The 13,093-nt window shown below is 43.5% G+C and overlaps 1 protein-coding gene across 5 annotated transcripts in view; it reads right to left on the bottom strand.

The window, feature by feature from the left end:
* The window catches only part of LCTL (lactase like), an 88,849-nt gene that overhangs the window by 27,262 nt on the left and 48,494 nt on the right, over positions 1-13,093 (bottom strand). For 4 of the 5 annotated variants that reach the window (XM_035112077.3, XM_060278946.2, XM_060278945.2 and 1 more), the window contains exons 3-4: positions 7,225-7,452; positions 3,147-3,952 (exon numbers count right to left, since the gene is read on the bottom strand). In XM_035112077.3, coding sequence (XP_034967968.2) covers positions 3,147-3,952; positions 7,225-7,452 — 1,034 coding nt within the window. The remainder of the gene's footprint in view (positions 1-3,146; positions 3,953-7,224; positions 7,453-13,093) is intronic. The other variant, XM_088658328.1, reaches the window with a different exon arrangement.

Raw genomic sequence — 13,093 nt, 5'->3', positions numbered from 1 at the left:
GCTGCTGTTGTTTTATGGCGAATATACATTTAAATGGAAAAAGGTAAAAAAAAATGTGCTTAATAATAAATAAATACATTTCAAAATTGTATAGTGCTTTCAGGTGTTCACAGTGTGCTCATTCTCTGGCTTGAATCCTTGCAACGAGGCAGTGACAGCAGCGACAGCAGCCACAAAATTAAAAGATGCCTGCTTCTTGGGAGAAAAGCGATGACAAACCTAGACAGCATCTTAAAAAGCAGAGACATCACCTTGCCGACAAAGGTCCGTATAGTTAAAGCTATGGTTTTCCCAGTAGTGATGTATGGAAGTGAGAGCTGGACCATAAAGAAGGCTGATCGACGAAGAATTGATGCTTTTGAATTATGGTGCTGGAGGAGACTCTTGAGAGTCCCATGGACTGCAAGAAGATCAAACCTATCCATTCTGAAGGAAATCAGCCCTGAGTGCTCATTGGAAGGGCAGATCCTGAAGCTGAGGCTCCAAGACTTTGGCCACCTCATGAGAAGAGAAGACTCCCTGGAAAAGACCCTGATGTTGGGAAAGATGGAGGGCACTAGGAGAAGGGGACGACAGAGGACGAGATGGTGGGACAGTGTTCTCGAAGCTACTAACATGAGTTTGACCAAACTGCGGGAGGCAGTGCAAGACAGGAGTGCCTGGCGTGCTCTGGTCCATGGGGTCACGAAGAGTCGGACACGACTAAACAACTAAACAACAACAACAACAAAAAGGTACCCTTGTTTTCAGACTGAGATAAAGTGCTGTGAGTTCATGCCAGAGATGAGTGCTGAGCTGAAGACTTCTCCGGATTTGTAACTCATTCTTTTAACCCCTTTGCTGCATCAGCTCAGAATTCCTGAAGGATGAGTGCAAGGCAAGGTAAGTGAATCAGTGTTGCAAGTTCTGGTGAGTGTGTTGTCAAATGCATTGCAAAAGCAGGGGTAAATACGCTCCTCTCTTGAGGGGGAGGCAGCGGAAACGGCACGCCAAAGGCAGTTTTTAACGTTTGTATGCAACCCAAGGATGTCAAGGTATAGATTTCTGCTATCTCTAAGTGGAAAGCAAACCAAAAAAACTACCTCATAGATTTAGATGCCTCTGTGTGGGAATAAGGGATTTCGAATAAAGTGACTTTGCTTCCACTGTCTTAGGAGATGAACACTGTCTTGTGGAAATAGTCATTGAAAGAGGTGTCCTAGAACGCTGCCCAATATTGCCTTCTGCTGACAAAATGAAATTCTGCACACAGAAAGGGTTCCAGAATATGAAGTCAGTTTAGAATTGGGGGGGGGGGCAAGTCTGATCCCATCTTCTCTGAACTGTATTTAAGGCAGGCTGCTGCGACTAGAATTTTTAGTGGGGTTGCCTTTATTAAACATTCCTGTTTCAGCTCCTGGTTTTGATTTAGCTCGGTACTTGTTTTGCATTATGTCCCAATTATTTCATTATGATATAGAACTTATCCTATTGACTTGCGGATTTCAACTTAATTGAATTTATTGATGTGGTATGTAATGGATTGTTTCCAAATGTTATTTTGATCATCTTAATAGTTTATTATGAACTGCTTTGCACACCATTAAAACTTAAAGCGAGAAGGCAGGCAACAGCCAGACGGAACCTGAATATTGTCAAGATTAATATCTGTGAGGCGTGATTAAAAGGTTGATTTGGGGGCCATATAATAATGCAGATAATGTCCACATGATCCTTAAAGGTTGATCTTTTAAAGCTGGGGTTTGGCAATTGTAAGGGGGAGGGCTTATAGGGAACAGCCCCCCCTCATCAGGAGCAGCCCATCTCCCAGCAGTAATGAAAGCGAAGGGTCAGAAGGGGAAAGTCAGGAGACGGAGAGGGAGTGCCAGAGCTCTGGCAACATCCAAGAGCTACTGATCCTCAGGCAGGAAGAGAGGGAGGGCGAAAGAGAGGAGGAGACTCAGAAGGGCCGGAGACCTTTCCCCCCCACACCGGAATTAAGGAGGAGGAGAAAGGGGAGGAGGTTAGCTGTCCCGCGACTCTTATGTTGGTCAAAGTCGCGAAAAGGGGCAGTGCTGGATTCTGAATCGGACTGATGAGACATGAAACCAGCAGCTCAATTCACTGTAAATAATGTGCACCAATAAAAGTTCCTGAAAGACAAGCATGTGGATGGTCGTTACTCAAGAGTACTCGCAAAAACCCTGACAGCAATTTGAGCCAGGTTGCTAAGTGTTTCTGACTGCCAGTTCTCTTTCTTTGCCCTAAATTAGCTTGCTTGGAGGACAAGGAAGAGTGGGCTTTTGCATGGAAAAGGGCTTATGAGTTTGGTTCTGGTATTGATCACAAATTCTTGGGGAAAGCATATGCTCAGAAGCACCCTATTCCACCATGCTGAGTCGCTGTTGCATCTCACTCTGGTTGGTGGACCTCAGAACTTATGACTGCTTAAACTCAGAAGTCTTCCCACATTCATATAGAGTTGTGTTTGGAAGTGAGTATCACCGTATAGGATGCTTATAAATGCAAGATCAGTGATAGCCAATGTGACGTTCTTCAGACACCATGGAATAAAACCTACATCAGGCATAGGCAACCTTCGGCCCTCCAGATGTTTTTGCCTACAACTCCCATGATCCCTAGCTAACAGGACCAGTGGTCAGGGATGATGGGAATTGTAGTCCAAAACATCTGGAGGGCCGAAGGTTGCCTATGCCTGACCTACATCATCCCTGGCCATTGGGGGAACTGGCCCTGACTCAGTTACTTCGTGGGAGGGCATGAACAGGATGAAAACCCATGAATCTTTATCACAGAGTGAGTGGTATCCAACTAAGTTATACTTGGAGTAGGCCTACTGAATTAATGGGCCATAGTTATGCCCATCAATTTCAATGGATCAGCTCCAAAGAGGACTAATGTTGGATATAACCCTGTACCCTGACAGATGCAATGCTAGCCCTTCCCTGACGCCAGGTGGAAAGCAGTCCTCATAACGTGGGGCTGCTACACAATGCACTGACAGCAACACAGAGTTGTTACCTGGATTTGCAGTGAAACAAAAAGTGTGCTTTTGTTTCAACCTCTACACTAAAACCCCTTTGAGCACGAGACAGCCGCCACAGTTGGTTCATCAAGGAAAAGGATAAACAGGAGGAATAGCATACCTTAATGTATTTCAACAGGCGGCGTAAACCCCATGGAACAACAGCCAGCCAAGAACTGCCGGTTGCTACAGGCCAGGATGGATCTGTTACTTGCTCCGCTTCCTTGTCCGCAGACATACTCGGTGGGCTACGCGTATTATCTCGGTGCTTAATTTTACGGGAAGTGTAGTAATTTAGAGAGAAAAAGTCAGCAGTGCCCTTGATCATCATCTTTTCTTCCTCGGTAAATTCCGGAAGCCTCGACGATGGAGAACCTTGCCTCTTACACGCAGCAGAAACCTGGGATTTCATGATGGCTGGATAGTCGCCACTGAGGAAGATCGGGGTAGCGAACCAATCCAGGCAAAACGCCACGTGCCTCTTAGCAGCTTCCTGGTCAGCAACGGAATTCGGATCAAAGGGTTCTGCCCAATCCGAGTTGAGCGCTATAGACACAAGTCCGCCCTGTGTTTTCCGAAATAGCCTATCGTAAGTGTGCCAGGCTGCAGCGTGAGCTTTGATCATGTTGTGAGCGGCCAGGTATGCTCCGGTGCCAAGCTCCGTAATACCTGGGGCCATTATACCTTCTTCGTAGCCGAGCTCAGCCATAACATACGGCTCATTAATGGTGATCCACAACTTTACTCTGTCCCCAAAGGTTCTGAAGCAAAACTGGGCATAACTATCAAAGGCTTCCACCGTGGCCCCTGATCTCCAGCCCCCTTGATCTTCTAAACGCTGCGGAAGGTCGAAATGATACAGGGTGACCACAGGAGTCACGTCGTTTGCTAGTAGACTATCGATCATTTTGTCATAATATTCAACTCCTATAGAAGATGGAAGCAAGGCAACAAGGTTTGCATTTGTACTCAACAAAGTTCATTTTGAAAGCTTTTCCTTAAAGATTTAGCTTATGTAAACAGAGAGATGAGAGAGGTAGAGACATATTAAATATTTAATAATTCAGTAAACACAATGAACTTGCAGGGTAGGCCAACATTATTATCCTCATATTAGAGTTGCGGCAGGCTGAAACTGAGAGGCAACAACTTGCCTAATGGTCCCAATGAGCTCATGGTTGAGGGAAGAAAACAACCTGAGTAGAGCCCTGGTGGATCAAGGTATCCTCTTTCCCACAATGGCCAACCAGCCTATGGAAAACCAGTAAGCAAGACATGAGCAATAGCACCTCCCCTGCTGTTGTTCCACAGGAACTGGTGTTCAGAGGTATCATGCAGCCATCATGACTAGCTTTATCCTCTGCGAGTTTATCTAATCCAGCCATCTACATTGGTGGTCATCACTACATCTTGCGGTATCAAAGTCCAACTTTGCGCCAAGTCAAGATCTACTTCCATTTGTCTGTACTGAATAGCCCATCATTTAGCTTCACCGAATGTCTGCTGGTCCTAGCGTTATGAGACAGGAAGGCAAACTCCCTATCCACTTCTTCACATCATGCTCCATTTTACGTCAATCTAAGCGTGTGTCCTGCCCTTTTTTAAAAAAAACTAAAATTCCCAAATGTTCTAGCCTTTTGTCACCATTTAAAGGTATCTTAAAATTTTCTCTGTGAGGCAGATACCTTCATCCTGTCCAAATGATTTGACAACCTTGCCTATCCTATTTTTACTTTTAAATAAAATAACGTATTTTAAAAATCTCCCAAAGCTGGAAAACAAATGGCTTTCCCAGATGTGCCATGTTTTAGGTGTGAAATTGGCACTGTATCAGTCCACGCGAATTTTTTTCATTTTATTTTTTTAAAGGACACTGCTCTGAGGTTTCTAATTCTCTCCATGCTCTTTGGGAAAAAATGTTTATAGAGAGGATGATGGCCTTTTCCATGCTATGCAGTTACAATTGCTTCAACAGATCACTGCTCAGGAGAAGCGAGATCCTGCCTAATGAAAACCAACCGACTAGTGCCCTTTTGATAAATTTAAAGTTCATAATATTAATCAGAAAAGCGTTTATAATAAGAACCAAGTAGGGAGGAATTTTTCTTAAAAATTACAGCTGAATTTGTAAGCGTGAGGATTTCTCTTAACGGCCATCTCTCAAGTGTCTGTAAAACTTATCCTTCCGCTCCAACATTCAAATTACATAACCTATTCTAGACCTCAGAGCTGTTAACCAGCAAAGGATTCCTATTCAAAAACAGCTGCCATTTAATGAGGGGGGGGCAGGGAGAAATATTCAGGAAACAATGGGGAACTTAGCAATCTGTAAAGTGCTCTCCCCAGAGGGTAAATGCTTTCCGTTTTCAGATTCTATGGGTAAAAGACACACTCGGATAAAAGGGATTCCACTCTCAACAGTGGGCAAAATGCTTCCAACACCAGCAAAATACACAACAGTTGGTCCTGCAGAGTCCTGCAGAGGCAAGAGCTTTCTTTATCTCAAGCAAGGTCAGGTTAGAAAGGAGGGGCTGAGGGAAGGGTCTCTATCTCAAGAGCTCCCGCTGCAATGGCACCGCTGGACCTCTCAAGCATTGCCCAGCAGAGGCAGAGAAGGGATGTTCACATTTTCATGCACACTTCTCAGTAAGCAAAGGGCAATGGTCAGCTTCCAACTTTGCTTTGGCCCAAGCTTTTATTGAGATGTCAAGCAAAGCAGGCATAATTGACACATGGCACGGAAGCAGGATTGCACCATTTGGTGCCCATGCCATCATGTAACTGTTGGGTAACTGAGACGCATGCCTGGTCCTGACAGACAAGGGTTGCTTTCTACCTGGCAGACGCTAAAACCACAGCAATTCCTGGAAGCAAACTAGTTCAGAATGAGCTTGAGTGGCTGTGTTCAGACAGTCGTGTATGTAAATGAGCCTTTGGGCAGCCCATAATGCCACTTTGCTCAACATAGCAAACCAGCTAGGATGGTATTCCATTAGCTATCGTTTTCCATTTTGTTTGAATGGGGTAACTACAGTGCATGGCTGTGGAACAAGGCACAATGTCAAGCCATGGCTTCCAGTTGGCTTAATATCCTGGCTTGGTCCTAAACCATAGTTTCATGGTTTGGATGAAACAGGAAACTATAGCTAATGGAAGGCTTCATGCTTTGTCTACCAGCTCACAAAATGAAAGAAGCAAAGAGCTGTACTTGTCTATATAACAACTTATAAAGCCAAGATGCCACCATCTGAACATAGCCAGTGTTTGTTCATGCTTCCAACCCTAGTAACTTCAATTGCCCTAAGACCCTATTCTTAATATGTAGTTCCATCCATTCTCCATTGCTGCTTCCTATGCCTTCAACTACTGTACCTCACATACAGGTAAGCCAGCCTTTCTTTCCCTTAAAAGCCCTTCTCAAAACTCACTTCTGCTTTTGCTCCCCTTTCTGTACCTATTTCTCCCCTCAATGGGTTGGATCCAAATGTGTCCTTCTACATAGTGAGAAGGGCTGCTTTTCACTTGCATGAGAGCTAAAGACCACGAAGTTCTTCATCTTGTGTATTAATAATAATAATAATAATAATAATAATAATAATAATAATATCAATAAAACATCAACCATTAAAAGTAGGCATACAGGAATTGCTACAGGATTTACCTGCAAACTTTCCCACTTCTAGCTGCAGGAGTGTACCGGTAGCTATTCTCATTCCTCCCATGACTCTTTGGATGTAACCCAGGCAGGTATTTTGTGACCTTTGCATCTCCCTTTCCATGCTTATCTTCTCCCTGCCCTGTCACAAATCGACTGTATTCTCCTTGAGGCAGAAGCCTGCCTTTTTCTCCCCCTCTCCCCCTTTCTGCCAAAGAACCTTTGCAAAGTGCCACATCCATTCAAAACAATTAAGAATAATTGATATGCAATCTTAAAAATAGCAGCACACATACAAAGTAACATAGCCTAATACTTATCTCAAAAGATCGCAATTTCAGGAGTATTCCAGAATATTAATTAGGACAAGGTTTTCAAACCTTTTTATTTTATATTTTAAATCAAGTTCATCCCATAATTACTCTGAACAAAGTTGCAATTTCAAACCTGCACTGCAGAATAGCACACTGGATTAATTATGCCAGACTGCAGCAATAACCTTGAATTAAAGCGGCACAACTTTCTATTTTAAAGGAACAATTGCCTTTCTGGTTGATGAAACCTGTCTTCCCATCAGGTAACAGACGTGACCAGGAAAGAGAGAAGCGATAATGAGTCAATCCAAGCTGTTTGATACATTTCAAATCTTCCTCCCACAGAGTATAGCTGCCACAAGCTACATCACCAGTCTGGTTCTTGAAAACCCGATCTCCTCCCTGATGGGTGAACGTGTCCCAAACGCTGGGGCCTTTTCCATCTGCATCCCAGCCTCCTGATTAAAAACAAAACAATCGTTACACTTTTGACATGGAAAAGACACAAGTTGAATGTAAAAATAATGCAATCACATACATTGGACAAGTGCCTTGTGAGCAAATCATATGATACTCTGTGCACAGCTTCAATTTCAACTGTAGCTCCTTGAACTATGGAATTATTGGTATTGTGCTATGTATTTATTCATAGTGCTGTTCGCTGCTTGGAGATCTATTTCACTTTAAAAGGAAAAGGAAAAAAAAGCTTTCACATAAAAGTGATTACATGCCGGGCGTACAATTCTACCTGCACCCAAATGTTTGTGAAGATTCCATGATCTTTCAACAACCCTTTCTTCCATTTCTGCAGTTGCCACCCTTAACTCTCCTATGTATTGGGGGTCATAATCAACAAGAACGGAGTATAATAAATATGTAAATCATTGCCCTTCTACAGCAAAGAGGTTGATTGTTTTTTGAGGTTTCAACTAATCTTGGGGACGAAGTTCAGAAAGGGTGTGTGTGAACTTTCCCAGCAGAGAATTTCCAAGCTGAGCACTAACCACGAAGGTCAGGTGTGACTTGAAAAGGGGCTCTGCACACCTTTCTTTGCCACCACAACTCACTCATTTTCATGGAATTCTACTCAATATTGACAGAGTAGATTCCAATGTATAGTTAGCAGAGTAAAAACTTAAACACGTTGCAGGATTCCCCCCAAAAATAGACGAGAGGCAATTGTATTTCATCCAGCAGAGATTTACTGCTACTGAAGGCAAATGAGCACAAAGGCCACAAATCCAATACATTCAGGATTGGCACTGTCCATAAAAAAATCCAGTTGCAGCAGACTTAACTTAAACTTAAAAAGGTAAAGGGCCCCTGACAGTTAAGTCCCGTCATGAACGACTCTGGGGTTGCGGCGCTCTTCTCGCTTTACTGGCCAAGGGAGCCAACATTTGTCCGCAGACAGTTTTTCCAGGTCATGTGCCCAGCATGACTAAGCTGCTTTTGACAAAACCAGAGCAGCACACGGAAACACCATTTACCTTCCCACCGGAGCGGTACCTATTTATCTACTTGCACTTTGACGTGCTTTCAAACTGCTAGGTTGGCAGGAGCTGGGACTGAGCAATGGGAGCTCACCCCATTGTGGGGATTCGAACCGCCAACCTTCTGATCGGCAAGCCCAAGGCTCAGTGGTTTAGACCACAGCGCCACCCATGTTATTGTAAGCATACAATAACTTATAACAGGACTAAACCTTAACACTAAGCATGCTATGTACAGAACACCACACCAGGAGGAAAAGAGAGGAAAAGAGGAGTCCATATTGTGATATTGGTTTCATAATTTTTGACCTGGCAATATATCGTGAATCATGATGTTTGTGTGCTATGCAAAAAACATAATGCAGGAAAAACCGCAAAGCCAGCCACTGCCTCTACATAGCTCCATCCTTATTTCAGATATATCAGTATATCATGATGTTTAGCTGGTGATATATCGCGATGCTGAAAACCACCTATACCGCCCAGCCTTAGCGAGGCCATGCAACAGAACGACCTCAGGCAACGGAGTAAGTTGTACTACAATTTACAGAAGAGCAAAGACAAAAGAATTTGACACTGGGTTGAAATGTATGATGGCAGTTCCACAATTCTTGCAGAGTTCTACCCTAAGATAAGGAAGCAATCATCATTAAATATGTTTTTTTTAAAAAAAAAAAACACCCAACAACCCTGAAAAAAGTTGTTTTTAGTTGGAGGAAAAAAGTGTACAAAGTATCAGAGACCTAAGAGACCTCATGGGAATAGACATCAGGTATCATTCCAAATCCTAGATATGATCTTGTGTAGCTGCACCCCTCCATTAGGAACAATAATACAATTTCCTTAAACTGAAATATTTGCCAGATACCCCATATCCCTATTCTAATTCATGAAAACCTGTGGCTTAATTTGGGGGGGGTGCCTATGTGAGCCCGCTATCAGATTAGTAAGTGCAGGAGGGTGAAATGTAAGAGATCAGTCTGTATCAAAGAGAGCCTTTAGGACAAGACAGATCTATCCAGCAAACAGGCACTTATGGCTGTCTGGGATGTCCTTTGAAAGTCCTGACAGTCAGTTAGAAAGAAAGGAAATGCCATTATAAGCCATGGCCCTAGGCATGCAGAAGATGAATTAATGTAACAGCGCCTCTGCGAAATGTCTGCCTTTCGCTTAGACAAGCGTCTGCGGGGGGGGGGGGGAGAGAGAGAGCTGCAAAGGTTTTCACCAAATTAAATTTTACACTAGGTTTTTGCAACCTTTGCATAATTTTTCGTGTCCTGATAGTTTAAAAGATATTTCATAGAGATTTCAAAGTCTTTGATAGAGGTCACTATTTAAAATGTCATCACGGGCTGCAATCATGCATACCTAAAAATAATATTACTTTTTTATTTTTATTTTTAAAAAAACCTCTGATTCTCCAAGCGAACAGCTAGTGTAGCATAAGAAACTGAGCTGTGAACCAGGAAGTCCTTAGTTCAAATTCCATCTCGGCCATGAACTCGCAAGGTGGACCTTAGGGAAGCCACTGCTTTCTCCGTCTCAGCTCTTCCTGAAACATGGGAATAAAAATAAGAAGAATACCGCCTGACCTTTAAGGGCTTTTGTGCAAATTACTTGACATAATGTAGGTGAACTGAAAATGCCGAAGGCCTTATTTATTTCTATATCACTCTCCTTGTGCCTGACACTTTGCAGAGTCTCTGCTTTGAGGTGCTTACATTCTCTGATGCACCGCAGAAGCGACAATGGAGGTAGGAGGTAGAAATGGAGGCAAGGAGACGTGCTCATTTCAGTTATGGACTCACTATGCTGTTTTAAGTCCTGAGACAGTATGTAGGAAGGTGTGACTGCACCAGCTCCAACTACCATCATCACCACCAGCTTCCCAGACCCTCCAACATTTCTCCACTGAAAATAGAGCCTAGAGCTTGCCGATCAGAAGCTCGGCGGTTTGAATCCCTGCGACGGGGTGAGCTCCCGTTGCTTGGTTCCAGCTCCTGCCAACCTAGCAGTTCGAAAGCACATCAAAGTGCAAGTAGATAAATAGGTACCGCTCCGGCAGGAAGGTAAACAGTGTTTCCGTGTGCTACTCTGGTTCACCAGAAGCGGCTTTGTCATGCTGGCCACATGACCTGGAAGCTGTACGCCAGCTCCCTCGGCCAATAATGCGAGATGAGTGCCGCAACCCCAGAGTCGGTCACGACTGGACCTAATGGTCAGGGGTCCCTTTACCTTTACCTTTAAGGTAAAGTGGGACATTTGGGGATCAAATAAAAAACTGGGACAGCTTCTGTAAATGCAGGGAAATAGGGACACTTGGAGGGTCTGCTTTTCACGTGTTCCCAAGGGACTGCCTGCAGAAGCTAAGCTTCTTATACTCATGTACGTTTCTGTACATTTCGAAACCCTACAGAATGAAAAGTCCCCAAAATCTCAGGATAGGGGGTTGTGCCAAAGGCTTCCTGGAAAAGGGGGCATGTGAGGAGGGATCCAAAGACGGTAGGAGAGGTGGCATCGCCCAGGTGTTCAGAAGGAGATTTCAGGCATAAAAATCGCAAGGGAGTGAGAGTGGAGAGTGCAGGAGGTATTTGGGCAGCTGTGGCAAAAGTTACCGGCAGGGATACAGCCAGATATAAGAGTGGTGGTGAGATAGGACTATGAACAGATGATGGGAGCTCACCATGAACTTCCCCCTTGTTCTCTTGTTTTAGAGTGGCTATGGTGCCCACCTGAAAGGTGCCAGAGCCAAGCTCTGGCTGACACACACACACACACACCGGGGTTATACTTTATAGTGGTACCTTGGTTCTCAAACGCATTGGTTCTCAAACTCCATAAACCCGGAAGTAAGTATTTCGGTTTTCAAATGTTTTTCCGAGGCCGAACATCCAATACGGCTGTCAGCTATTGTTTCCGGGGCACTTGCACCAATTAGAAGCTGTGCCTTGGTTTTCGAACATTTCAGAAGCCAAATGGACTTCCGGAACTGATTAAGTTTGGTACTTTTGTTTTTGCTATTTATTTTGTGTTTGTGCTTTTTCGATTAATTTGTTTTTGTGACTGTGTGGAACTCAGTTCAGCTGCTGATTGATTGATTGTGTGACTGCGGAAATGGATAAAAGCACTGACTATCAACAGTGCAGGCTAGGGAAAAGATTAATTTTAATTTTTATCATCTACAGTACTGTCTTATTTATTTTATTGTACAGTACATTGATTATTGCTTTCATTTTATGGATCAATGGTCTTGTTGGATAGTAAAATCCATGCTAAATTGCTGTTTTAGGGGTGGTTTTTAAAAGTCTGGAGTGGATAATAATAATAATAATAATAATAATAATAATAATAATAATTATTATTTATACCCCGCCCATCTGGCTGGGTTTCCCTAGCCACTCTGGGGTAATTCATTTTACATTACTTTCTATGGGAAAAGTAATGTTTTCCTTGGTTTTGGAATGCTTTGGTTTTGGAACTGACTTCCGGAACGGATTAAGTTTGAGAACCAAGTTACCACTGTATTATCTATGGCAGCTCCCAGGATGCACTTCCTTTTTATGGAATCCATGCCACAATATGGCCCCTTATCCATTGAGCAACATGGTGGTTCTCCTTTCAGCTTTTAAGAATGACATCCCTATAGCACATTTCCAAGCTGTTGGGGCCTTTAAAGGTCCTCAGGTATGGAGGCTGACCTTACAGACTTGCCACCACCAGGGCTCTATCAATAACCAGGGCTCACCCATTCCCCAGAGAGGTGGGTACTAGATAGCCCCTCTTAATAGCTTTCTACCTGCACGCCTATTGTTCTTGGTTTGTGTTAGCTTACTTGAGAACTTGGGGTTTGTTGGGTCACTAAGGTGAAGGGCAAAGTTGTTTGCCCTGACTACCTTACCCTGCTGCCAAACATGCCCGTCTGCTGCCTTAACTTGTCTGCTACCTGGATGCGTTGCAACTGTTCCTCAGTCTGACCCACTCCTTCTCTGTGGCAGCAGTGGAGCTGTGCCCAGAAGCGATGTCACCCCCACCCCCAGAAGCTGCTCCTCAGTCTGACCCACAAGAGGTATCATTTTTGAAATACCAGTTTAACTATCAGTTCCTGCCGAGCAATTCCAGAAGCAGTATAGAAATCCCTCGTCCCTCTCACAAAACTACAGCTCCCAGGGTCCCCAGGGAGAGGAAATTAAACTGATTAAGTCTGATGCATAGATATGCCCTTAGAGAACTGCCTTCAGTGAGGTTTAAATTACCTCCGAGCCTCTTTCTCACTAGTTGTGTGAATATTTGATTGTTATAAATGCAGAAGAGAAAGCAGAAGGGAGGCATTTGTAATGCAAATGAACATTGCCAGCTTTACATTTACAGTACAAAGTAAAATTGCACCGGGGATGGAAATATGTCAGTTTTGGTTCTCTCCGTTTCTCATTTTTCCATCCGTAAGTTCTGTTCTCCACATTTTGCGTGAATCTGAAGGTCTTTAAAAAACAAACAAACATCATGAAAACACATCAGCAAATTTCTCCTTTTTATATGTAGTTTTGACTATCGTGCACATTTCACCCCAACACAATGCATTTCAATATTCTACTTTCTCTAATACCTC

This window comes from Zootoca vivipara, chromosome Z1 (genome assembly GCF_965207765.1).
Source record: "Zootoca vivipara chromosome Z1, rZooViv2.hap1.1, whole genome shotgun sequence".
Taxonomy (NCBI): Eukaryota; Metazoa; Chordata; class Lepidosauria; order Squamata; family Lacertidae; genus Zootoca; species Zootoca vivipara.
Note: the sequence above shows the minus strand (reverse complement) of the source record. Positions and strands in the feature narration are given on the sequence as shown.